Source organism: Macrotis lagotis, chromosome X (genome assembly GCF_037893015.1).
Source record: "Macrotis lagotis isolate mMagLag1 chromosome X, bilby.v1.9.chrom.fasta, whole genome shotgun sequence".
Lineage (NCBI taxonomy): Eukaryota > Metazoa > Chordata > Mammalia > Peramelemorphia > Peramelidae > Macrotis > Macrotis lagotis.
The window spans coordinates 459213755-459241441 of record NC_133666.1 but is presented as its reverse complement, the minus strand read 5'-3'; the positions used below and the strand labels follow the sequence as shown (position 1 = coordinate 459241441).

At 38.0% G+C, this 27687-nt stretch overlaps 1 protein-coding gene across 1 annotated transcript in view; it reads right to left on the bottom strand.

Annotated features, from left to right (window-relative positions):
* SMCHD1 (structural maintenance of chromosomes flexible hinge domain containing 1) overlaps window positions 1-26136 on the bottom strand; it is a 155326-nt gene extending 129190 nt beyond the window's left edge. Inside the window, exon 1 of the mRNA XM_074200685.1 lies at window positions 25229-26136. Within this exon, the coding sequence (XP_074056786.1) occupies window positions 25229-25420 (192 nt within the window). The 5' untranslated portion in view covers window positions 25421-26136. The remainder of the gene's footprint in view (window positions 1-25228) is intronic.
* Window positions 26137-27687: the final 1551 nt, after the last annotated feature.

Sequence of the window (27687 nt, the reverse complement as noted above, 5' to 3'; positions counted from 1 at the left end):
TTAATGCCATATCTAGAAAAAAATTCAAAAATTAATCTTGCAATACAAAAAGTCAAGAACCTTAAAGTAGGACAATGGAAAAAATAGAAATGAAGGAGACATAAACAGAAATGTACTTCAAAGAGTAATCATTAAAATGATTTGGTACTAGGGGCAGCTAGGTGGCACAGTGGATAAAGCACTAGCCTTGGAAGTCAGGAGTACCTGGGTTCAAATCCAGTCTCAGATACTTAATAATTACCTAGGTGTGTGGCCTTTGGCAAGCCACTTAACCCCATTGCCTTGAAAAATCTAAAAAAAAAAAAAAAAAAAAAAAAAAAAAAAAAAAAAAAGATTTGGTACTAGTTAAATAGGGAGGTCTCAGTACAACAGATTAGGTAAACATAGTAGCCTAACATTTGATAAACCCAAGAAGATCAAGGACTAGGTTACCTGTCTGATCTATGGAAAGGGAAGCAGTCTATGACTAAGGAAAAGATGGAGAACCACTAAAAAACTAGATGATTTCGATTACATTAAATTAAAAAAGCTTTTGCACAGACAAAAACCACTGTAACCAAGATCAAAAGAAATGTAGTAAACCAGGAAACAATCTTTACAACTAATGTTTCTGACAAAGGACTCATTTCTAAAATATACAGAGAACTGAGACATATTTAAAAAAAAAACCCATTCCCCAGTTGACAAATGATCAAAGGATATGCAAAGGCAATTTACAGATGAGGAGATCCAAGCAATCCATAACCATATGAAAAATTGCTCTAAATCATTATTTATTACAGAAATGAAAATTAAAGCTTCTCTGAAGTACCAACTCACATCTCTAAGACTGGCCAGTATGACCAGAAAGGATAATGATCATTGTTGGAAGGGTTGTGGGAAATCTGGGACACTATTACACTGTTGGTGGAGCTGTGAACTCATCCAACCTTTCTGGAGAAATTTTGAACTATGCCTAAAGGGCAACAAAAATGAGCACACCCTTTGCTCCAGCAATACCACTACTGGTCTATACACTGAAGAGATGATGAAAAAGGGTAAAAATAGCACTTGTACAAAAATATTCATAGCCGTCCTGTTTGTGGTGGCAAAAAATTGGAAATTAATTCAATGTCCCTCAATTGGGGAATGGCTTAGCAAACTGTGGTATATGTATGTCATGGAACACTGTTGTTCTATTAGAAACCAGGAGGGACGGAATTCAGGGAAACCTGGAGGGATTTGCATGAACTGATGCTGAGTGAGATGAGCAGAACCAGAAAAACACTGTACACCCCAACAGCAACAAGAGGGTGATGATCAACCTTGAAGGACTCAATCATTTTATCAGTGCAACAATCAGGGACAATTTTGGGCTGTATGCAAAGGAGAGTGCCATCTGTATCTACATAAAGAACTTTGGAGTTTGAACAAAGACCAAGAAGTATTTCCTTTAATTTAGAAAAAAAAAAGCTGATATCTTATTGTCTGATCTTGCTATCTTTTATACTTTATGTTTCTTCCTTAAGGATATGATTTCTCTCCCATCACACTCAATTTGGATCAATGTATATAACATGGAAACAATGTAAAGACTGACAAATTGCCTTCTGTGGGGGTTGGGGGCATAAAATTGGGAAAAATTGTAAAACTCAAAAATAAATAAAATCTTTCATGGAAAAAAGTAAACAAAACCCAAATATTTATGTCCCTAAATGAAAAAAATATATAGAGATCTCTTTAGTTCCATATATAGAAGCAGAGGTTAAGTCCTGGCCCATATGAATCAGGAAATACATTTGAAGAATCTTAAATATAGCAGAAAAAGAAAGAGCAAGGAGGCAAGGGTCACTGGAACATATAGAATACAAACAATAGACTAAGATTTAAGATATATGGAAAGGTAAAGAGTGTCCAGGTTATTTAAGTTTTTAAAGTCAAGCAGAAAATTATATATTTGACCCAAGAGACAATATAAAGAAGTCACTGGAGTTTACTGACTAGAGATGTTTTCATATATGGGCACTCCTATACTTTAAAAAGATAAAGATAGGGGCGGCTAGGTGGTGTAGTGGATAAGCATGGATCTTCGAGTCAGGAGTACCTGGGTTCAAATCCAGTCTCAGACAGTAATTACCTAGCTGTGTGGGCTTGGGCAAGCCACTTAACCTCATTTGCCTTGCAAAAACTAAAAAAAAAAAAAAAAGGTAAAGATAAGGGTAGCTAGGTGGGGCAGTAAATAGAGCACTGGCCCTGAAGTCTGGATGTTCAAATCTGAACTCAGACACTTAATAATTGCCTAGCTGTGTGACCTTGGGCAAATCACTTAACCCCACCGCCTTCCAAAAAAATAAAAACAAAAACAAAACAAATGAAGGCAAAATAGCAAGAAGAAGTGCACCTGAGCTCTTTCCAGCTCCTTCACAAAGGTTCAGAAAATACATTATACCTAATATTGATTAATAAATCTAAGAGCAAAAATCACAGTTGAGTCATTGTTCCAGTCAAAGTCATTATAAGAAGACATAAGAATTGGGACACTGGGAATATGGTCTAGGTTGGAATGGCAGCAAGGAACATTTCAGTGCAGGAAATCAAAAGTAGGAAAAAGTTATACACCAAAAAGAAAAGGACCTAGATTGACTCAGAGTGATTGATCTTGTGCAGGATACAGGAATAGATGCCAATCTAGAAGTTCTCTGATTCACAGCCTAGTAGTAGTTAGCAGCTAAGCAGCACAATTAAAAGCACTGGGCCTGGAAAAAGGCTAGTACCAAATTTAATATCCGACACTTGTCAATTGTGTGACTGCTGGGAATACACTTAACTTTTTTCTTTGCCTCAGTTTCTTCAACTGTAAAATGGAGATAGAGATCATAATAGCACCAAAATCCTAGGGGTTGTTGAGAGGATCAAATGAGGTAATTGTGAAAGTGGTTAATTAGCACAATGCCAGTGGCCAATCCAAAGCAGATTTAAAAGAGATCTGAATCTTGGAATGTCATTTAAGGGTGAGGCTAAATACTGAACAAAGGAGGAAATTCAGAACAAAGCAGCAAGGGTAGGACTCTAACCACAGGAGTGGAGCAATCTAGAGTCTCAAATCCAGCCTCCTCATGATACAGAAACTAGAAAAGGAATCTCAAATGAGAGAATTTGAACCAGTAGAACTTTCTAACTGGTTGATAGTGTGAGAGCAGCAGAGTCTACTATAATTCTATCCAGCAGCAAACCTTAAGGCAATGTATTGATTAAACCTAAACACAGTTCAAATCAAGGAAGTCAACAATCAAACTCTGACTTGAGTCATATCACTCTGTGAACACAGAAAGCTTGTAGGTCTCTCAGCTGAGCTATCCCAGACATCCTATGAGAATACAATACTCAATACCAAGGAAAGGAGAAGAAAGATCCAAGAGAATGAGTTCAGTTAAGTCATTCCCTCTGGAAGTGCAGAGAGCCCAGTTCTAACATCAAGTCTAATAAGATCATGAAAGAAGTGGGAAGAATGAACAAATAAAAAATAATAATACTATAAGGGAGCTATTATGACAGTCACAAACCCAGAAAGAAGGAAAAGACTCCATATTATCTATAAGCAAAGTTCCATACAAAAACTTACTTTAGGGCTGCTAGGTGGCACAGTGGATAAAGCACTGGCCTTGGAGTCAGGAGTACATGTGTTCAAATCTGACCTCAGACACTTAATAATTACCTAGCCATGTGGCCTTGGGTAAGCCACTTAGCCCCATTTTCTTGAAAAATCTAAAAAAAAAAAATGCTTTTATAAATGAAAAGTACTAGAAGAAAAATTAAAAAAGAAAAGAAACAGGGCAGCTAGGCTGTGCAGTGGATAAAGCACCAGCCCTGGAGCCAGGAGTTCCTGGGTTCAAATTTGGTCTCAGACACTTAATAATTACCTAGCCGTGTGGCCTTGGGCAAGCCACTTAATCCCTTTTTGCCTGGCAAAAAAAAAAAAAAAAGAAAAGAGAACAACAGCAGGAGGGTGAGGGGGAGGGGGGAATCTGAAAAAAAGAATGGAGAGAAAAGCCTGAACAAGAAATGATAAAAGGAAACTTTCAAGATTTTTTTTATAAAACAAAGATTAAAAAAAAACTTTATTAAATTATGTATATCCTTTAGCCAAGCAATATCCCACAATATGGGATGATCAGGAAGAGAAAAGGACAAAACATGTAAAAATATTTTTTCTGTAACAGCAAAGAATTGTAAATTTATGGAATGCCTATGCATTGGGAGAGTAGCTGACTTTATGATATATAAATGTGTAAAATATTGTTGAGCTGTAGAACAAGTAGAAATATTTGCATGAATTGAAACACAATAAAGCAAGCAGAAGAACAAATTCTACAATAATATTAACTTAAGAAGCTCTGATCAACACAATGATCAACCACCTCTAGATAAAAAAGTGATGGGTTCTGAGGACAGAGGATATATGAGGACAACATATTTTCCTTTTCTGGGACTCACTAATGTAGGAAATTTGCTTTGTATGACCTTAAATATTTGTAATGGGCTTTGTTTTTCTTGCCTTTTTTTTTTTTGCAAGGCAAAAAGGGGTTAAGTGGCTTGCTCAAGATCACACGGCTAGGTAATTATTAAGTGTCTGAGGTCACATTTGAACTCAGGTACTCCTGACTCCAGGACGGGTGCTCTATCCACTGAACCACCTAGCCTCCCCTTTTCTTGCTTTCTTAATGGGTGGAGAACAGGTGGAGAACAGGGAGAGAATGGAGAAACTGGAACTGAAAATAAAATTGAATTAAAAAAAAACCCTATAGATCAAATTAGAAAAAGAAAGAGTTCAATGGGCACCTCCTGAAAGATAGCCCACAATATAAATTCCCATATACATTATAGCTAAAATATAGACCCTTTCAGGACAAAAAAAAATACTACAAACCAGTCATAATCAGGTTCACACAAGATTCAGCAGCCAGTACTATAAAAGATCATAATCAGGAGTATATTACACAGTAAAACAATAATATCCTATGAGGGAGAAGGGAAAGAGGGCAGGGAAAAGAAATTAAGGTTTAAGGAGAAAGGCAAAGGACTTTTATTAGATCAGAGCTATATATAAATGTGAGATTAAAAACACAGACATCAGGGGTGGCTAGGTGGCACAGTGGATAAAACACCAGCCCTGGGGTCAGGAGTACCTGGGTTCAAATCTGGTCTCAGACACTTAATAATTACCTAGCTGTGTGTGGCCTTGAGCAAGCCACTTAACCCCATTTGCCTTGCAAAAACCTAAAAAAAAAAAACAACCCACAAGCATCAAGAGAAACATTAAAAAGTGTGTGAGAAATTATTTTGACTTCTTTAACAAGTATAAATTATTTACATTCAAATAAAAAAAGAAGATATCCTGTCTTCTCTGAACCTTAGTATCAGGGGCTGCAGAGGAACTCTAATAAGTCAAAGGACCTAGGAGTGATTTTATAATGTTTTGATGAGGGGCAGCTAGGTGTCATACTGGATAGAGCACCAGCCCTGGAGTCTGGAAAACCTGAGTTCACATATGATCTCAGACACTTAATAACTGCCTAGCTGTTGACCTTCAGCAAATCACTTAAACCCCCTTGCCCTGCAAAACACAAAAACAAAAACAAAAAAGGAATGCACTGAGGAGTAAAAGTTATTTCCTATAATCAGGGTATACAAATATGGGAGAGCAAGAGACACTTGAACATTATGCTCATCTGAAATTATCAAAGGAGGGAAGAATACACAGATAAAAATTCATTTAGAATTAATAGAGTAAAAAATTCATTTCACTCTATTAAAAAACAGGAGGAAAAGGAAGGAATAGGGGGCAATATGATAGGAGGATAAAGAGAGAGAGATTGGTCTGGAGTAAAACAAGATCTAACTAAGGATGTTAGGAGAAAAAATTAAAAAAAAAAAATTAGAACCTTTAATTGAGCTCCAATAAAGAGAAGCAAGAGAGCTTCATAAGCAGAATGTTGACATGCCTGGAGGACTGGCACTGAGCACACTCCTCTCAATACCATTGTTTTTTTATAGAGGAGAAACAGTTAAGCAAGGGAACTATAGGCATAAAGAAATGTAACCCTTTTTGTCGGGGGGGGGGGGGGGGAGGTTTGTGGGGCAATAGAGTGACTTGCCCAAGTTCACACAACTATTAAGTATCAAATGTCTTGAGGATGGATTTGAACTCAAGTCCTCCTAACTCCAGGTGCTCTATCCATTATGCCACCTAGCTGCCCAAACCATTTATTTTTTAGATTTTTTTCAAGGCAATGGGGTTAAGTGGCTTGCCCAAGGCCAAAGGGCTAGGTAATTATTATGTGTCTGAGGTCGGATTTGAACCCAGGTACTCCTGACTCCAAGGCAGGTGCTCTATTAACTGCGCCACCTAGCCGCTCCCCCCCCCAAACCATTTTTATTGGAAACAAATCATGTACCGGCCTTTTAGAAAACTGGCTTTTAGAAAACCTTTCTGACCTCTGGACATGGTGGATGGCCACATGTCTGACCTTGGTCACACTCTTTGGGGCAGTAACCTGTGTAATACCAAAAGGCCTCAAGCATACAAAGCCATACCTTAAAGGACCGCCCCTGTGTAATGTGGCTATTTCCTTTCCCTTTCCCAACTTGGTATTATATTTGCTATTTTCCCCCCCAGCTATCTCTTACACCAAATTAAATTTGATTCCCAGGTGACTACTCTCCCTCACTAGGGATCAGTGGTTTCCTGCCTTCACTTTAGACTTTCTTTCCCTCTACTTCTACTAATCAGCCTGCCAGTTAATCTCTCTCAGCTCACAGCAATACTGAAACTCACTATATAGATGCTTTTCCAAAGAGTTTAACCTGTGATTTTGTACTCACTCTTATATAACATCTGAAATAAGTCTAAGCCTTTCTTACCTCCCTGAGTTGGAATTGGTAATTTTTGTCATCTAAAGGAACCACTGTTGTCCCTCTCTGAGTCATCAATAGAATGAGGTATATGACAATAGAATAGAGGGAAATATACAATAAATAATCATTATTGTGAATGTGAATGAGCTAAGTTAACCATAAAATATGTGGCAGAATGAATTAGAAAGCAGAATAAAATGAAATCCTTCTTTTAAAAGATACAAACTTCAAACAGTTAAAATAAGAGGCTGAAGCAAAATGCTTCAACTGATGTAGTCTTACAACTCTGATCAATTCAATGACTCCAGAAATTCTATGAAGTACACTATCCACCTCCTGAGAAAGAAAAGATGAACTCGGGATGCAAAATGACATTTTTAACAGAGCCAATGTAAGAATTTGCTTTGCTTGAATATGTATGGGTATGAACAAGAATTTTGTTTTGTTTTTCCAATAAATGGAAATGGTGGCATAAAAAAATGAAAGCTGTAAATTGACAATCTGAAAAATAAGAATTTTATTAAGGGGGAAAAAAATCTAAGAAATGTTTCCAATGCCAAGATTCTCAAAGAAGCATGTCACAACCTCCAGGAAAAAGTGACAAGGTGCAGAATGATTTGCATATTTTTTGGACATAGCCCATATTAAGAACTTATTTTCTTTGACTATAAATATTTGTTATATCCTTTCTTTCAATAGGGAAAGGGAAGAAAGGAAGTCAGGAAAAATTGAGAGATAAAGAGAGATAAAGAAAAGAAGGGAATTGGGGAATGGTTTAGCAAACTGTGGTATATGTATGTCATGGAATACTATTGTTCTATTAGAAATCAGGAGGGACAGGATTTCAGGGAAACCTGGAGGGATTTGCATGAACTGATGCTGAGTGAGATGAGCAGAACCAGAAAAACACTGTACACCCTAACAGCAACATGGGAGTGATGTTCAACCTTGAAGGACTTGCTCATTCCATCAGCGCAACAATTGGGAACAATTTTTGGCTGTCTGCAAAGGAGAGTGCCATCTGTATCCAGATAAGGAGCTGTGGAGTTTGAAAAGTACAAAGGACTATTCCCTTTAATTCGGGGAAAAAAAAAAACCCAGATGTCTTATGGTTTGATCTGGTTACCTCTGAGAATTCTGTTCTCTTTAAGGATATGATTTCTCTCTCATCACACCCAATTTGGATCGAGGTACAACATGGAAACAAAGTAAAGACTGAGTGCTATCTGTGGGGTGGGGGTGGGGGGAGGGAAGCAAGATTGGGGGAAAACTGTAAAACTCAAATAATATCTTTAATAAACATTCTATTGCTTTAAAAAAAAAGAAGCATTTCCAGCAAAGAACAGAAGGAAAAAAAGATAAGGACAGTTTTAAATTTTAAAAAGAAAACAAAGTTGTACATAATAAAAAATTTATAATTAAAGATACAATATTCTTTTCAATTTTAATATTTTTTGGGAATGTTCATTTTATTTAGTGTTTATTAAGACCATGATAAAAAGAAAAAAATTTTTAAAAAAAGAAAAAAGTTGAGAGAAAAACCCTTGATTACAAATGCAAATAAGCAAAATCATCTGAGGGGAATTTATTAAAGATAAAACTAAAAGAATACATCTATACATGTACACAAACATATGTATGTAGATATACATAAAACAACTATAAATATTTTAATAGTTAATTCTTGTTTTCGGTTCAGTTTTCTTTTTTTTATCCTAAAATGACAATGAAGTCTCTACATCTGGTCTTTTAACATCTACATTGTAATAAGTAGATGCAGTCAGAAGACTAATCAGACTAAACCATAAATTCTTAACCTAAGATTCATGAGTATTTTAATATTTTGATATATATTTAAATAATTAATTCCCTTTATAATTCTTTGTAATTTATTTTATACATTTCAAAAGTGTATTTTGAGAAGGTCCACAGACTCCAAACTACCCAAGAGGTACATGACACAAAAAAGTTTAAGAACTACATGATGCACACACACAAAAAAATCCAAAGTCAATAAGCTTTAGACTGTTGAGGAATTGATTTTCAAATTATCTTGAGAGAATATATTAAAAAAATTTTGGACCTCGCTGCTACATTATTGCAAGCCATATGCATATTTTCCTCCAAAAAGTGTTTGTAAGAGGCAGCTAGGTGGTGCAGTGGATAGAGCACTGGCCCTGGAGTCAGTAATACCCGAGTTCAAACCCAGCCTCAGACACTTAATTACCTAGCTGTGTGGCCTTGGGCAAGCCACTTAACCCCATTTGCCTTGCAAAATCCTTTTTTAAAAAAAAATATAAAAGGGAAGAGATTAAGACTTTCACTAAGCAGACTACCATCTGTAAAATTACACAACTGATTAAAAGATGTCAAGAAAAGTCTATTGTGTTTATTTTGTTTGTTAACTAAAAAAACCAAATCTATACATCCCACAACTATGGGTAGATGTATTCTTGACCAAACAATATGCTTGGCAATTACAAAGGATATAGATAACTTTGATTACTTGAAACTGAAAATTTTCCCTGCACATAAAATAATGATGCATATAGGATAAGGAGGGAAGTAGTCAAATAGGGAGATAAAACATTTCTACCAATTTTTCTCTGATAAGACTAACAATCATTGCCCAATACATAAATGTCAAAGGAGATGAATAGTTCTCAAAGAACTACAAATTAGCCACAACTACATAAATAATGCTCTGAATCACTAATAATAAAAAAAATGCAAATCAAAACAACTGAGGATTTTCCTCACACTCTAAATTGGTAAAACTCAAAAAATTTTCAACAGTCAATGTTGGGATTATAGAAAACAGACACACTATTTTGTGAGGGGATTGGGAAGAGGGGGGGTAGGAAAAATTGTAAAATTCAAAACCTTACAGAAAATGATAGGTAGAAACTACTACTGTATATTACTGGAAATGAAATAAAATATTAATTTAAAAATATTAACTTAAAAAAGAAAATATTTTTATTTTATATTATTTTTTTTTAAAAAGAAATAGGCACAGTAATAATGAATTGCTGGTAGAGTAGTAACATGATAAAAACCATTTTGGAAGCAATTTTGAAGCATATGAAAAAGTGACTAAATTATCCAAAACCTTTGAACCAAAAACTCATTAGGGCTAATGTCCCAAGAAAGTCATCAATAAGAAAAAAAAAGTCTAGATATGGTTTAAAAATTTATCACATTTTTTTGATCACTAAAAATTGGAAACAAAGTAGATGCCCATTAATTGAAGAATAACTAATCAAATTGTGATACATGAATATAATGGAATATTACTTTAAAAAATGACGCGTGACTATTTTTCTATTAGAAACCAGAAGGGACAGGATTTCAGAGAAGCCTGGAAGGATCTGCATGTACTGATGCTGAGCGAGATGAGCAGAACCAGAAGAACACTGTACACCCTAACAGCAACACGCAAGTGATGATCAACTTGATGGACTTGCTCATTCTATCATTGCAATAATCAGGGACAATTTTGAGGTATGGAGAATACCATCTGTATCCTGAGAAAGAATTGTGGAGTTTGAACAAAGATCAAAGACTATTACCTTCAATTTCAGGGGGGAAAAACTGTTAACTTATTATTAACTTATTATGTAATTTTGCTATCTCTTATACTTTACATTTCTTCCTTAAGGGTATGATTTCTCTCTCATCACATTCAACTTAGATCAATGCATACCATGGAAACAAAACAAACAAAAGATGTGTAAAAGGCAGATAAGTGCCACAGTGATAGAGCACCAGGCCTGGAGTGGGGAGGACCTTAGTTGAAAAGATATTTGACAATAGCTGTTTGATCAAGTCCAATACAAAGGCCTCACCAAAAAAAAATCTCTAAAAAAACAAGGTGGGAATGTCAAGATGAATGGATGTACAAAGAAGTTTTCAGTCAAGAAAACAATATACATAGAAACTACAATATAAACCAAAACAATATGGCAAATAAAAATCAAAAATATAACAAAAATTAGATGAAGATGAAAAGACATTCCAACCTAACTTTTCATAAAGTAGAAGGTTCACTGTTGTTACACTTTATACAGGTTCATACTTTATACATGTTTTCAGACTTTTTCCAACTTACCAAGTTGTGCCGTTTTTCCTCTCTATTTTTCCTCTATTTTCCCCATAGAATGACTCTGGGGGGGGGGGGGGGGAGAATACATAGGATAACTTAATGTAATAAACAGAAAATATCAAGAACAACTCATTTTTTGAAGAAATACTGAGTTAAGAAATTCCCACGAAGTATCTACAAAAAAGAGAAATACTAATCCTAAACAAACCATAGAAACAATAGAAATAACATTTCCTAACAAAAAAAAGTTCACAATTATTACGAAGAAGATGTAACAGAGTACAACAATAAGATTTCCTGATGACAGCAAGGTTTCATATATGTCCTGTGTGTAACATAAAACTGCTCAAATCAAACACTGTAGAGCCTCCAGGAAAAGATGAATTAAACTACCCTAAAGAAAAAACTTAGATACAAAAACTTAGACAAAAGACTTAAATGACAAAATTGTTCAAATGTTCAAGTCACCACAAGGGAAACTCCAAGTTATACTACACTGAGAAATGGGTTTGCCATAAGCTAGGGGTTCCTAAGCTTTTTTTTTAATAGTATTTTATTTTCCCCCCAACTACACATTATGAAAATTTTAGCATTCATTTTTACAAGAATTTTAGTTCCAAATTTTTCTCCCTCACTCTCTTCCCTTTCCTCTTCTGAAAATGGTAGGCAGTTTCATATAGTTTATACATGTGCTATAATGTAAAACTTATTTCCATTTTGGGCCATTAGATGGGGCAATGGATAGAATGCTAGCCCTAGAGTCAGGAGGACTCCTGGTTCAACACTTGACAGGTAGTAGCAGTGTGACCTTGGGCAAGTCACTTAACCTTGACTGTCTTAGATATCTCTATCATCCTGATTCATATCTGGCCCCTGAATCCAGATGACTCTGAAGGAGAAAGTGAAACTGGTTACTTAGCACTGCATCCTCCTCACTCAAATCCAATTCACATGCTTGTCATGGCATTACTGCTCTATGTCATGAACTTTAAGAACAAAAGACAGACATCATCATCATCATCATCATCATTTTCATTTTAGTCTCAGTTGCGAAAAATAAAATCAAAAGGGGAAAAAAAACTGCAATCTGCATTCAGAGTCCATCAGTTTTTCATCTGGATATGGATGACGCTTTTGTTCATGAGTCCTTTGTACTTGGTCTACATCATTGTGTTGCTGAGATTGTTCATAGTTGATTGTCACACAATGTTGCTAATACTGTGTACATTGTTTTCCTGATTCTACTAATTTCACTTTGCATTAGTTCATAGAAGTCTTTCCAGGTTTTTCAGAAATCTACCTGTTGGTCATTTCTTATTGCATAATAATATTCCATTACATTCACATACCATATATTGGGCATCCGTTCCAATTTCAATATTTTGCCACCACAATAAGGGTTACTAAAGGACATATGAGTCCCTTTCCCTTTTGTATGACCTCTCTGGGTTACATAACTAGTAATAGTACTGCTGTATCAAAGGGTATACAGTTTGGTTGCCCTATGAGCACAGTTCCAAATTACTCTATAGGACCAGCTCACAACTCTACCAACAATGCATTAGTGTTCCAATTTTTCAACATCCTCTCCAACATTTATCATTTTCCTTTTCTGTTATATTACCCAATCTGTATGGTCTTATTTTAGAGTTGTTTTAATTTAATTTGCATTTCTCTAATCAATAGTGCTTTAGAACATTGTTATATGACTAGATAGTTTTAACTTCATCTGAAATCTACCTGTTCATATCTTCAGATGCTTTATCCTTTATCAGTTGGGGAAATGACTCAGATCTCTATATATTTTAGAAATGAGACCTTTACCAAAAAACACTGAATGTATGCAGTCAAAATTATCCACTTTTCATTTCATAATGTTGTCTAACTCTTGTTTGGTCATAAATTCTTCCCCTCTTCGTAGACCTAACAAACTATTATTCCTTGCTCTCTTAAATGGCTGAAGATACCACCTTTTATGTCTAAATCTTGTTCCTATTTTGACCTTATCTTGGTAAAGGATGTGGGATACTGGTCTTTGCCTAGTTTCTGCCATACTATTTTTCTGTTTTCCCAAGCAGTTTTTGTTAAAAAGTGAGTTCTTCTCCTAAAAGCTGAAGTCTTTGGATTTATCAAATACAATAGTCATTTACAACTGAATCTTATGTACTTAATCTACTTGTTCCACTGGCCCACCCTTCTATTTCATAATACAGATAAGTTTTGGTGATTACTGCTTTTTAATCTTCTCTGAGACATAATATTACCATGTCACCTTCTTTTGTATTTTTTCATTAACTGCCATATTTTTGACCTTTTGGTTCTTCCAGATGAATCTTAAGCGTATTTCTTCTAGCTCTATAAAATAAGTTTCTGACAGCCTTGCTGACTAATGGTAAACATGTAACAGTTATTTTAAATGGGATTTTTCTCTGTTTCTTACTGTTGGGCATTGTTAGTCATATAAAGAAATGCTAATAATTAATATGGATTTATCTTACACCCTGCAATTTTGCTAAACTTGTAAATTATTAGTAACTTCTTGAAGGTTCTCTGAGTATATCACATCATGTACAAAGAGTGATAGTTTTGTTTCCTCATTGCCTATTCTAATTCCTAAGGTATCTTTTTCTTCTTTTACTGACATTTCTAGTACTACACTGAACAATAGTGGGGATAATGGGCACCCTTGCTTTAGTTCTGCTCTTATTGAGAAGCCTTCTAGCCCTTGCTTGCTAATGGTTTTAGATAGATACTTATCATTTTAAGGAACACCCCCTTTATTCCTATACTTTCTATTGTTTTTAAAAGAAATGAGTCCTGTATAGTCAAAAAATGCTTTTTCAGCATTTGTGGAGGTAATCATATAATTTCTGTTGGTTTCAGGGACTCTAACATTTTTTTTTAAATCTTGAAACAACCAGGAGGAAAAAAAGATCATATATCAAAAAAATACTAGGGGTGGCTAGGTGGCACAGTGGATAAAGCACTGGCCCTGGAGTCAGGAGTACCTGGGTTCAAATCCAGTCTCAGACACTTAATTACCTAGCTGTGTGGCCTTCGGCAAGCCACTTAACCCCATTGCCTAGCAAAAACCTAAAAAAAAAAACAAAAAAAAAACTAGACAATCATAAAAGATTCCAACTCAAGTAGGAGAAAGTATAAAAAAGCCTGGGATAAGATACTCCAAAAAAAAAAAGGAAAAGAGCTTTTGCACCAAATTAACTTATTCCACAAATCTAAATATCATCCTAAACTTCCAAACCTTTCTGAGTCTGACAGTCTTGACAGTCTTGGAAAGACAAAGGTATCCCAACTGCCTTGCAAAAACAAACCAAAAAAAAAAAAAAGGCAAAGGCAGCAATTAATCAAAAAGCATTTACTATGAGCCTAACAAAAAAATTAAGTGATCAATTTATCCAGGAAGGTTGCATTTAATGGAAAACAACCAGAATATACAAAACACAAAAATAATAAATATAAATAGCTTCCTCTTCACATAAATTATTATTGTGCAAATCTATAAATTGGTTTGGGTCAGGTCTGGCTCCCAGCAATAAGTGGCAGGAGTGACAGAGCAGCACAATGTATCAGGGTCCTCCTCCAAAGATACTCAAGCAATTCCAGCTGCAGAGGGGACCCCAAGCACTGAAGCCACTCTAGTCTCTGAGATCCATGGAATGATCCACTTAAATTATGCAAGAACTATCTGTAAACACAAAAGTTCAATACAACTTTCTTTGGCTGTAGGGTAATCTAGTACTTGAAAAATGAAGGGGGTGGGGAGGGAAATGGAGGAAATTAAGTTCAGGAAAGGTTTTATGAAGAAAGTGGAGTAAGTGATATTTTGAAAAGAATTCTGAGATTGAAGTGAAAAGGGAATACAATAAATAAGGAGGGATGTCTAGTGAAAAATATTGAGCAGATCAAGCGCAATGTATAAGAGATAGCTTGGATCAGAGAGGGAAGGAAGAGTAGAGAATAGTAAGACTAAGGAACATAGGGCCAATTTATCAAGGAATTTAAAAGTTAAAAGGATTTAATATTTTACTGTAGAGTCAATAGGAAGTCACTGAAGAGAAATTATATGAACAAATCACCACTCATGAACTAGAACAGCAATGTAGTAGAAGAAGACTTAAGGCAGTTAATCTACTAGTAATTTGACCTGACCAATTAGTAGTTAGAAAAATCTAAATGAAAAGTAATAAGAGTTGGAAGTAAGGTGGTACCTTTGTGAGTAGAGAAAAGGGTTCAGCTATAAGGAAGGACAAGATTTGGCAACTGACAGGATAGCTGGTATAAGGGACAGCAAAGTAGTGAGCTCCTTGAAGGTAGGGGCTATTTTGCCTTTATTTCATCAGAGCTTAGCACAGTGCCTGAAACATGGTAAAACACTGAATAATTACATAGTATGTAGCAGCCAGTTAACAATGGATAAAGCCCTGGACTAGGGAGTCAAGACCTCCTTGAGACCTGCCTGAGATAATTTCCACTATGTGACCCTAGACAAGCCATTTCTCTCAACTTCAGCTTCCTCAACAGTAAAATGGGAAAAATTAATAAGAGCATCTTCCTTCTGGGGTTATTGTAAGGTTTAAATGAGATTTTTGCGTGGCTTTTTTTTTTAGATATTTCAAGGCAATGGGGTTAAATGGCTTGCCCAAAGCCACACAGCTAGGTAATTACTGAGTGTCTGAAGTCAAATTTGAACCCAGGTATTCCTGACTCCAAGGCTGGTGCTCTATCCACTGCGCCACCTAGCCACCCCTTTGTATGTGGTTTTTTAAAGGAAGGATGGTATCTCTTGAATGTACCTTTTAAAAAATATCTGTTTGGGGGGGGGGGTGGAGCCGAGATGGAGGCTAAGGCAGCATTTCCCAAGAACTGCAACCCCCCCCAAAAAAAAACAAAAAACAAAGGATGGCTCTATCCAAAATTTAGAGGGGCAGAACCCACAGAAAGACTGAGTGATACATTTTCCCAGTCCAAGATAACTTAGAAGTTCCTGGGGAAAGGTGTGTTTCATAACCCAACCCAGAGATCACCAGCAACAGCTTGAAGGGGCAGTGAGAGAACTCTGCTGCACCTAGGTGAGTGTGGAGTGAGGAGCAAGGGCCACAGAATCCGCAGCGAGAGGAAGAAAGTGGCTTGCACCCCCGGAGACAGTAAAGGCAGAGATTTCTCTGCTCTCCCTGGGGTAGGACTCTGCAGTTTGCCTACACTCACATATTGCCCTTTGGGCCTCCATACTAAATAACCAAGCTGGATCCCTCCTTATAACCCCAGAGCAGAGGGGAGTGCCAGTGGCCATCTACATATCAAAACATAGACTAGAGAGCATATGATCTTGGAGGAATAAAAGTCCCAGTGGGGTGTCCCAAAAAAACACAACCCCAAAGCCTTGGAAGTGCTGTAAATTAGTCTTGTGCTGAGGAAATGAGTAAACAACAGAAAAAAAGAATCTCACCACAGAGAATTACTTTAGTCCCATGGAAGGTCAAAACACATACTCAGATGAAGACAAATTCTAAGCTTGCTTATCTAAAACCTCCAAGAGAAATAGAAAATGGGCTCAAGACTGTGGATGAGCTAAAAAACCAAGACTTTGAAAAGCAATTAAGGAGTGCTCTCAGTGGGGGGGAGAAGCAAAATTGGGGGAAAATGTAAAACTCAAATAATATCTTTAATAAAAATAAATTTAAATTAAAAAAAATAAATGAATGAAGGTTAAAAATTGAAAAAAAAGAAAAGCAATTAAGGGAGGTGGAGGAAAAATTGGGAGGAGAAATGAGAAAAATTATGAAAACCAAAACAAAAATTTTGGTTAAAGAAATACAAAAAGATACTGAAGAAAATAATATGTTAAAAACCAGTTTAGGCCTAATGGAAAAAAGCAAAACAAAAGGCAAATGAGAAGAAGAATGCCTTAAAGAGCAGGACTGGCCAACTGGAAAAGGAGATAAAAAAGCTATCTGAAGAAAATAACTCCTTCAAATGCAAAATGGAACTAAAGGAAACTGATAACTTTGCAAGAAATCAGGAAGAAATAAAACTGCCAAAAAAGACAAGAATTAGAAGAAAATGTGAAATATCTCACTGGAAAAACAACTGACCTCAAAAACAGATCCAAAAGAAATAATTTAAAAATTATTGGACCAGGAGAAGAGCCTAGACTTCATTTTTCAAGAAAATAATACAGCAAAATTGCCCTGAGATCCTAGAAGTAGAGGGTAAAACAGAAATCAAGAGAATTCACCAGTAACCCCCTCTGAAAGAGATCCGATTATAGCCAAACTCCCAAATCAAAGAGACAATTCTAAAAGCTGCCAGAAACAAACAATTCAATTACCAAGGCTCCATAGTCAGGCTTACACAGGATCTGGCAGCATCTACATTAAGTGCTCATAGGGATTGGAATATGATATTCTGGAAGACAAAAGATTTTGGTTTACAATTGAGAATCAACTACCCAGCAAAACTGAACATCGTCTTTCAGGGGAAAAGATGGACTTTCAATGAAACAGGGGACTTTCAAACTTTCCTATCTAGACAACCAGAGCTGAACAGAAAGTACAGTCCAAGTACAGGACTCTGGTGAACCATAGAACGAGTGGAAGAGAAGGACTAACTATATTGTTGAACTATTTGTATTCCTGCACAGGAAGAAGATATTGATAACTCATGAACTTTCTCATTTATAAGAGCTGTATATGGACATGACATAGGAAGGAGCAGAATATAATGGTATGATGTGGTAAAGGGATGGAGCCCATGAGTGATGGGGGAAAATACTGGGAGGAAGCAAAAGGAGATAAAGAAGCTTGAGAGATTTCTCATAAGAGTCAAGAAAAATCTTTTTCAATGGAGTGGGGGGGGGGGACAGCAAGGGGGAATGGGTGAGCCTTCATTCTCACCAGGGCAAGATAGATTTCCTCACCCTCTTAAGGTAATTTCCTCCCTGAGCCTAGCCAATTAATGACCTTAAGAGAGTGAGGAAATCTATCTTGCCCTGGAGAAGGATGGGAGGAAAGGGGTGAGTAGATGATAGAAGAGAGGAAACTCAGATTCAACACACTTTAGGACAGGGCCAGGATGAAAGGAGAGGGAGAGAGAGAGAGAGAGAGAGAGAGAGAATAGAATAAATGAGAGTGGGGAGAAAGAGTGGAGGTACAGCTAGTAACAGCAACTGAGGGAAAAATACTGAAGCAACTTCTCTGGTGGACTTAGGACAAAGGAAGCAACTCACCCCAGAGAAAGAGCCATTGAAATCTGAACACAGGCTGAAGTACAAATTTCTCTGTCTGTCTGTCTCTGTCTCTGTCTGTCTGTCTCTCTCTCTCCTTGAGGTATCTCATCTTCTTGGAGCAGGGGGGGTATGTTTATTCTTATGATTACTCTTATAATATTCAATTTATATCAATGTATGGCATGGAAACAATGTAGAGACTATCAGACAGTCTTCTGTGGGGGGGAAGGAGGAAAAATTATGGAATTCAGAGTCTTGAAAAAAATGATGGGTATATATTACTATTGTATATAATTGGAAACAAAAAATGTTAAAAAATAAATAAATAGATAAATAGAGCCTTTCTGAAATTTAGGAAAAACGACATGCTAAACAATAAGTCCATATTGATCATGGTGTGAGAAAAGAATAAAATCCAAAAGGATGAAAGACTATATTAAGAGAGAAAAAAAAGACAATACAGGAAAAAAACTTCTAAAAATTACAGTATCTTTTAGATTTATGTCCCAACCATCCAATTGGAAATGCCCAATAAGCAAGTAGTATACAAAGATCAAACTCAGGGGAGAGACTAGGGCTAATGTGAGTCATTTGTATATAAGATAATTAGGCCCAAGAGAAATAATGAGTTTACTAAGAAAGAATGAGTAGAGAAAGAAGAAAACCTAGGATAGCCTTCAAGAACCCTCATAATTAGTTGTAAGAGGGAGGATGAATAAACAAAAGAGACTTAGAAGGAATGATCACAGAAGCAAGAGAATAGAACAGGAGTGTCACAGAAATCCAAAGACAGTGTGATCAATGATGTCAAATGCAGCAAATAACCAACAAAAAAAAGGTTGAACATTTTAAAAAAGAATATCAGATTTGGCACCTCAGTAATCTATGAACTTTGGAGAGAGAACAATTCCTATTCAATGATGAGAAGAGAAGCTAGAATGCAAAGATTGAGGAATGAGAAGAAGTCAAAGTAGTGAAATGTTTTTACCCTAGAAATTTGTCTGAGAAAGGAGAAAGATAGGTTTTTGGGGTTGGTGGGATCTAATAACGACTTTGTTCTGAGACATCCTTGAATATATTTGAAGGCAGTGAAAAGGAAACACTATAAGTCATACAACATATGTATGTATGGGGGCGGCTAGGTGGTGCAATGGATAAAGCAAGGGCCCTGGAGTCAGGAGGACCTGAGTTCAAATCCGGACTCAGACACTTAATAATTACCTAGCTGTGTGGCCTTGGGCAAGCCACTTAATCCCATTTGCCTTGCAAAATCCTAATATATATATGTATATGTGAGTTTTACAAGTGCTTTCTTTTTTTGCCCCAGGGTGAAGGGGTGAGATGAAGTGAAAGTAAATGCTTGTTAATTGAAAAAAGTTTAATTTAACTTATGAAGTATAGCCTATGGTGGTTAGCTGTATTTCCTTACTCTATACACTAGACTGAACAAGTATTAAAACTTATTCTCTCAAAAATAACCAGTGACCTTCTAATTACAAAAACTGTTTTTCTTCCATCTTCTTCCTCTTTCATTTTTCTATTGCATTTGACAATACTAACAACAGGCTCTTCTTCCCCCCCCCCCCCCCCCCCCCCCCCCCCCCCCCCCCCCCCCCCCCCCCCCCCCCCCCCCCCCCCCCCCCCCCCCCCCCCCCCCCCCCCCCCCCCCCCCCCCCCCCCCCCCCGCCATCAGGATTTTGCAAGGAAATGGAGTTAAGTGCCTTGCCCAAGGCCACACAGCTAGGTAATTAAGTGTCTGAGACCGGATTTGAACCCAGGTCCTCCTGACTCCAGGGCCCTTGCTTTATCCACCGAACCACCTAGCTGCTCCTTTTTTACCCCTTTCTTTAGAATATTTTCTTCCCTAATTTATATAATACTATATTTATATTTTTAGTCTACTATGTATAATTTCTCCTTCCCTGAAAACAGTTTTTATGAGACAACAGTTTGACACAACAAGTTAAAAAAAATCTAATACAAACTTGAGTTATCAGTATGGTTATCAATATTATGATTATGGAATGTTGCATTTATAGAAACATAGCATGCAAATTAAAATGCAAACATTTCTCCAGCTGTCCAGCAAAGAATAGATGCAAAGAAACCTGGGAAGACTGTATGATGTGATGCAATAAAGTGAGCAGAACCAAAAGAAAAATACAATGACTACAACACTCTAAAGAAGGGCAGTGAAAGACAGAATGATCAATGTAATGATCGAGGGTGCCTCCAGAAGACAGCCAAAGAACTCCACTCCTCTAGATAAGTATTAGTCCGTAAGTACAGAATTAGATATTTTCAGAAAAGATAAAAGAAAAAACAGCAAGAATGGTGGAAGCCTTTCTCTCAAGGCCTTCTCCCATATCTTGGAGAGTTCCATCTTCTGCTTCCTGCAAGGGCTCTGAAACTCCCTGGACCTCCTCTTGCTACTGCCATTCTTACCTGAAAGAACCCTGAACAGTAATCACCTGCCTGCCTCTCTGAAGGAATCTTTCTCCAGTCACTGATACTGGTCTGCCTGGACTAATTTTTCCTCAATGGTTAGCAGACTTTCTCACCACTTATATTGTCACTTGAATATGATGCCCCAGATAAATATTGTACAAATCCTTTTCCTCATTCTCCCATTTTCATCCCCCACTAACCACTCTCTTATTCTCACCTCCTCAACCTTCCCATCCTCCTCAAATGTCCCACTCCAGATTTACTCAAACCTTCTAGAGCAATTACAACTCTGGAATGATGGATGATCCATAATTAACAAAATTCCAGTCATCTTAAAACTTATCCTTTCTCACTCCTTCCATTTTTGGCACTCACTCAAACCTGGCTCCTTCCTGATGACACAAAGTCTGTCACTACTATTCTAATTTCCATGTCGTACCTCACACCTCTATCCACTGTCAAAAAACCCTTACTTCCCAAGAATACATTCTAGACCCTCTTCCCTCTACTACCACCACTCAAGAATCTCTCCTCTTTCAGGTTCAATATCCAATTAGGTATCACCTAATACAGATTCTAGTGAGGATTATCTCTCTACTACCATAATATTGTACTTCCTTTATTCAGAGTTCAGTTTCTGCCCCACACCAAGGACTCTCTCCATCCCAACTTCTGCCTTCATAAGGCATTTTAATGCTGATATTCCCTCAAAATACTATTCCCTATTCCTTTTTCTACCTAATTCACAAGACCTATTTTCCTCCACTCTACCTCAAAAATATATACTTCTGTCATCAACAAGTTTTCTACTTCTGTATTCATGATCTCTAAAACTATATTATCTAAACAAAATCTTACACCATTTCATCTTTCTCTATGCCTTACTACACTCTGAAATTCCTTTATCTGTTCATATTTCATTTCCATCATTCCATATGCCTTATTAACCTTATCTAAGTCTGCTCTTTGTCCTTACCATGACACTTCCATTCCCTTTACCCCTCAGCTGTTTCCGGAACCATAACTCTATAGTAACAAACACTTTGTTTTCCCCATTGTGACCCTTTAGTAAAACAGATACATTCTACACTAATCCCTGTTCTTGAATAGTCTTATCACAAACTAGTTTTGGATTAATCCAACCAATAACCTCCTCACAAGCATCTGAACCAAACTAAAAGAAATCAGAAAACAAAGTTTACTAGGTCCACTATAAATTTATGTTATCTAATCTCAACTGGGTCCAAAAAGATCAAGGCAATCCTCTTACTCCTCCCTAATGGACTCTCCACAACAGTTATTTCAAATTTTTGTATTCTCTCTTCAGTCTCCCAAGATATCTCTCCTTCCTCCACCCTCTCACAAAATGACATCCTTATAGGTCACAGGAAAAAAAATTAGATAATTCACAAAAAGCTCACTATTCTTTGCCTCAACTCACTATGATAATTCATTTATTTCCTCTTTAACTCCAATCTATGATGAGTAGTTTCCTTTCTGAAAGCCAATACCTCTACCTGTACCCTTAAATCCCATGTCTCATCTCTTTTCTCCAGCAGCTTGCAATAATTATACCAACTCTACTTACATGCTATCTCCTTCCCTACTTCGTAAAACACTGACTATATCTACTCCTCAACCTTAAAACACGCTCACTTGATTCTGCCTTACTTTGCCAACTACTATCCTACCTCCCCTTCAAAGGTTCTGTCCTAGGCCTTCTCTTTTCCCTCTATGCTATCCATCCCCATTTGTGGTGTCATCAGCTCCTAAAAGTTCAATTATTTCTATGTAAAAAATTCTCAGATAAAATACATTCAACCCTAGTTTCTAACCTAAGCTCTAGTCCAGTATCACTGATTAGATATCTGGAACTAAATAAGTCATTCAATATCTCAAACTCAACATGTACAAAACAAAATTCATTATCTTTTCCCCAAGAACCCTACCATCTTCCAAACTTCTTTATTAATCCTCCCAAGCACTGAAGCAGACAACCAAGTACTATCCTTGAGATCTCATTCTCACTTATTACCCCTTTACCACCATATCCAAATGATATTTCTACCTTTAATTCTTCAAGTTCCCCCCACACACAAAAAAAAACATACCTTAACTGTTTCAAATAGCTTTCTAATTATTCCCATTTTTTCAAGTCTGTCCTACACTATCTGCCAAAGTTTTCCTACTCAAAACTCCAATGGTTCTATATTAATCTCTAGTCACAGATTTCCTATACACTCCTATGCTTGGCATTAAAACTCCTCACAATCTGGCCCCCTACTGTTCTGTTTTCCAATCTACTTATACCTTAATGCATGCTTTGATCCAATCTGGAGTCATGTATTGCAAATCTAACCTCTGAATGACCCTGGACAGGTTACTTAACTCTGTTGGCCTTAAAGTTTACTCATCTAAAAAAATGTGCAGAAAAATTAAATAGCAAACTACTCCACTATCTTTACCATGAAAACCCCAAATGGGGCTGTGGTCCTGAATAGTTGGACGGATAAGACTAAAATGACTAAAAACAACAAAATAATCCAGTCTATTTTGTTAATTCCCCCATTGCTTAAGAACCTATTTCTCAAGTTCTTGATTTTGCACTACCAAGTCTGAAATGAGTATATTTCTCACCACTTCTCAAGTTTTCATAGCTTCCTTCAAGACTTAGCTTAAATCTCACCATAGTTGCCAACTACTGGTCTCTTACCCTCTCAATTTACCTTCAAATTACTGTATGTCTGCATGCAGGTAGTTATGCATGTACATGTAAATACACACACATACATATATATATATATATATATATAATATATATATATATATATATATACAGTTGCTTTGATTCTATCTGGGTTACAAGTTGTCACCTATATTATATATATATATATATTTGTTTTGATTCTATCTGGTTATTTACAAGTTGTCCCCTACATACATACATACATACATATATATATATATATATATATATATATATATGTATATATATATATGTATATATACATATATATAATATATATATATATATACATATATATACATATATATACATATATATACACATATATAGTTTTGATTCCATCTGGTTATTTACACGTCTCCAATATTGTGTGTGTGTGTATATATATATATAGTATAATATATGTATATAAAATGTGTATATATAGTTGTTTTGGTTCCATCAAGTTGTCTCCCATTGATATGTGTGTGTGTGTGTGTGTGTGTGTGTGTGTGTGTGTGTGTGTATGTTTTGATTCCATCTGGTTATTTACAAGTTGTCTCCCATATATATATGTGTATGTATGTATATATATATATATATATATATATATATATATATATATAGTTGTTTTGGTTCCAAGTTGTCTCCCATTGATATATATATATAATATACACATACATATACATATATATACACATACATACATATACATATATATACATACATACATATATATATTGTTTTGATTCCATCTGGTTATTTACAAGTTGCCTCCCATATACATATATACACACAGGTATGTATATAGTTGTTTTGATTCTATCTGGTTATTTACAAGTTGTCTCCCCTTAGAATGTAAGGCTCTTTGAAAGCAGAGACCTAGCAGCATGGCAACTGTAGACTAACTTCTCCCCAAAATACTTATAATAGTGTAATAAAATTTATTCAGTGAGTGCTTAATTGCATATGCATGTTTACCAGACCATGAAAGAGTAAATTCCACTGATCAAGGGACTGTGCATATTACTAATTTTTTACTGTATTATCAGTAAATTACCAGGTGGTGGGAGAATGGCTGCTGAAAATCCTGGTCTTAATAGATTTCTACAGTAACTGTTGGCCTCATCAGAATTTATCCCATAAAGCTCAGTGCTTTAGAGTTAAAATTCCTGAATAGTTTTAATAAGCTTTCATAAAGCCCCATCAAACAATTGGCATTTATTAACATCTTAACAAAACAATCCTCTTTTGCTATCGTAGGCAAATGTTGGGATGAAAAAAAAACTCCCTCAAAAGTCTAAAAAGACAAGTTATTTTTAAAAGTTCTGTTAATACTTGGGCAAGCCTCAACCCCATTTGCCTTGCAAAAACTTGAAAAAAAAAAGAAAATGAAAGTTATGGAAATACAAAAAAGTTTTAAGCTTAAAGTTCTTCCCAAGGAATGCCATGCTTTTGGAGCATTCCCTCGTAAGACCTCTGGTGGAGATGCGGATGCCCCAAGAGCCCAGCATCACTCAGAAGCGGCGTGGCCAAGGTCCCCGGGAGGGATTTAGCAACTTCCAAGTGTAAGGGCAAAAACAAACGGACAAACCAACCAACAAACCAGCCGGCCCGGGCGGTGGGAGCGCCAGGGCTTTCCCCAATCCACTTCTAAGCAGGCCGGGGTGCAGTTGGGCGCCGGGCACGGCTGGGGCTGGGGGGCCCCTCCATCCCCTCCCGGGCCGCGAGGGTCGCGGTGCGCCTCCCCGGGCCCGGGCCCGTGACAGGTTTAGGGCCCGGCCGGCCCGTGCCCGCCCGCCCGCCTCACCTGACAGACGGCGCCGCGGAAGCTGGCGAGGCCCGCGCCCTCGTCCAGGTGCAGCGCGCGCTCCCCGACCTCCGACTGCTCCTCGCGCCGGTCGAACAGGAAGACGGTGCGGCGGCCGCGCCTGCCGCCCTGGGCCGGCCCGCCGCCGTTACCGCCGCCGCCGGCCGCCGCCGCCGCCGCCGCCGCTGCCATGTTTGGGGGAGGAGACGAGACGGGAGCGCGGGCGGCGGAGGCGGAGGCCGCCCCTCTCCGCGCAGCTCGGGCTCCCCTCGCGGCGCCGCCGGTTACAGCTCCGGCCTCCCCGCCGCCGCGGGCCCGGGGCAGAGGCTGGCGGAGGCGGCGGCCCGGCCGGGCTCCCGGACGGAAGGAAGCGGCGCGGCGGCGAGGGTCACCCGGGAACGGATTCAAACGAGTCTCTCCGCCATCGCCGCACGTCACTTCCGCGCCCTCGGCGCTGCTCCGGGGGGCGGGAGCGCCGCTTTCCGAGGACAGGGGCCGGGCCTCGCCGCCGCCGGACCTGGCTCCGCTGCCCGCGGCGCCTCGGCGGGCGGCTCCGAGCGCAGCAGCGAGGGGCGCGGCCGCCACCGATTGTGGCGCAGCGGACGGCGGCGGCGGCGGCGGCGATGGCCGAAGGGGCGGGGCTTCCGCAGGCCCGGGCCTCCTCCGCGGGGGGCGGAGCTCCGACGGCGGCCCGCCCCCTCGCCCTGTTGTTGGACGGCGGCGGCGCGGCGGCGCGGCCGGGCTTGGGGCCGCCGCCCGGGGGTGTCGGGGGCCGGAGCGGCCCGGACGGCCTCGAGCGGCGCCGCGCCACGTGGCCCGCCCTCGCCTCGTTTGGCGGCTCTTGGGAACCGTGGGGAGGGGGCGGGAGAGTGCGCGGCGGGAGCCGTCCCCTCCCCCCTCTGGTCCCAGAAGCATCCGAACTTGGCCTTTTAAAACATTCTCTACAACCTTCGCCCCCTTTTCTTAGCTTGCTTAGACACAAGTGGTCATCTTTTCGTCGAAAGGCAACTTGACCCAGTAAGGCCCGTTTTATTTTTAGTTTATCAGCCCGTTGAGTTTGAATACTTACAATATAAGCACCTAGATAGGTCAGGGCTTGTTAGAAATCTACATTTTAACAAGGAAAGCAAATTTAGATTTTCCTGATGTTCTAGGATTCTAAATTGTTTGGGAAATATGCTTCTATATAAACCTATATTAAGTAGTACTGTTGGTTTTCAATTGTATTTTTAAATTTAGATTAACATTCACCTGTTATTTGCATCTGAAAGGTAGCTCAGGTGTCTTTCAGGAGTGACCTTCCTTAATGCCCGCGGTAATACTCGATGCAAATCATTCACATTCAAGTCCAATTTCCACTCTAAAATTAAGCTAGTCACAACTAGCTCAAAGGTAATAAATGCTTACTTTTATTTATACATTGCTTACTATGTGGAAGGCACCGATTACGATCTCTTCTGGTCCTCACAACAGCCTTAGGAGGTAGTTGCTAATATTATCCCTATTTTACAGATGAAGAAACTCAGGCAAACAGAAGTAAAGGAATTTACCTCGGGTCGTGTCTTGCAGTTTAAGTTTACTTTAAGTTTAGTAAGAATCAAAGGCTGGTTTTGACTTCAGATCTTAATGACTCCAGACTCCACATCCTATTCACTGTGCCAGCTAGCTGCAGAATAATTACTTTTAGATTATTATTATTATTATTATTATTATTACTATAAGGTTTGCAAACCAGCTTCAAAATAAAAGAAAGGGCATGTTTATTGAAAATGTTGTGTTAACTTCTTATTCCACCTTTCCTGGTCCTAATTGTAGTGTTGATTATTTCCTATCCATCCTATCTGCAGCTGTTTGTGTAAAGTTGTTTACACTTTGTTTCCCCATTAAACTGATAATCTAGAAAGCCAGGACCTCTTTTACCTTTATTTGTATGTGGCCTTGGATGTACTATATAAATGTTTATTGACTAATAGCAGGACTAATGAAGCCTGCTACCTGCTATTTGACCAGAAATGTGCTGAAGGACAAAAACAAGACATTTTTAGAAACAGCCAATGTGGAACTTTTTGATTAACTATGCCTTATTTTTTCAAAAACTTTTTCCCTTTCCGTGGGAGATAGAAAAATAAGAAAGGGGATAGAGAGGATCAAAGAAAGAAAGAAAAGTTATTGAGCCTTTTTTTTAATGTTGATAACAGGAAGTTAGAAACAGATAAGATTCCTTTGAAAGATAGGGATTAAACTTCTATATTTAAAAGCAAGTGATACATAATAGGAATTTGCTATGTCGTGTGCTTGGTGTTGTGTTCAGAATAAATTTTTTTTAAGAATTGGAGCTCAAAAAACAAAAGAATGCTTTCTTAGGGTGGCCGGGTGATGTAGTGTATAAAGCACCGGCCTTGGAGACAGGAGTACCTGGGTCTAAATCTGGTCTCAGACACTTGATAATTACCTAGCTG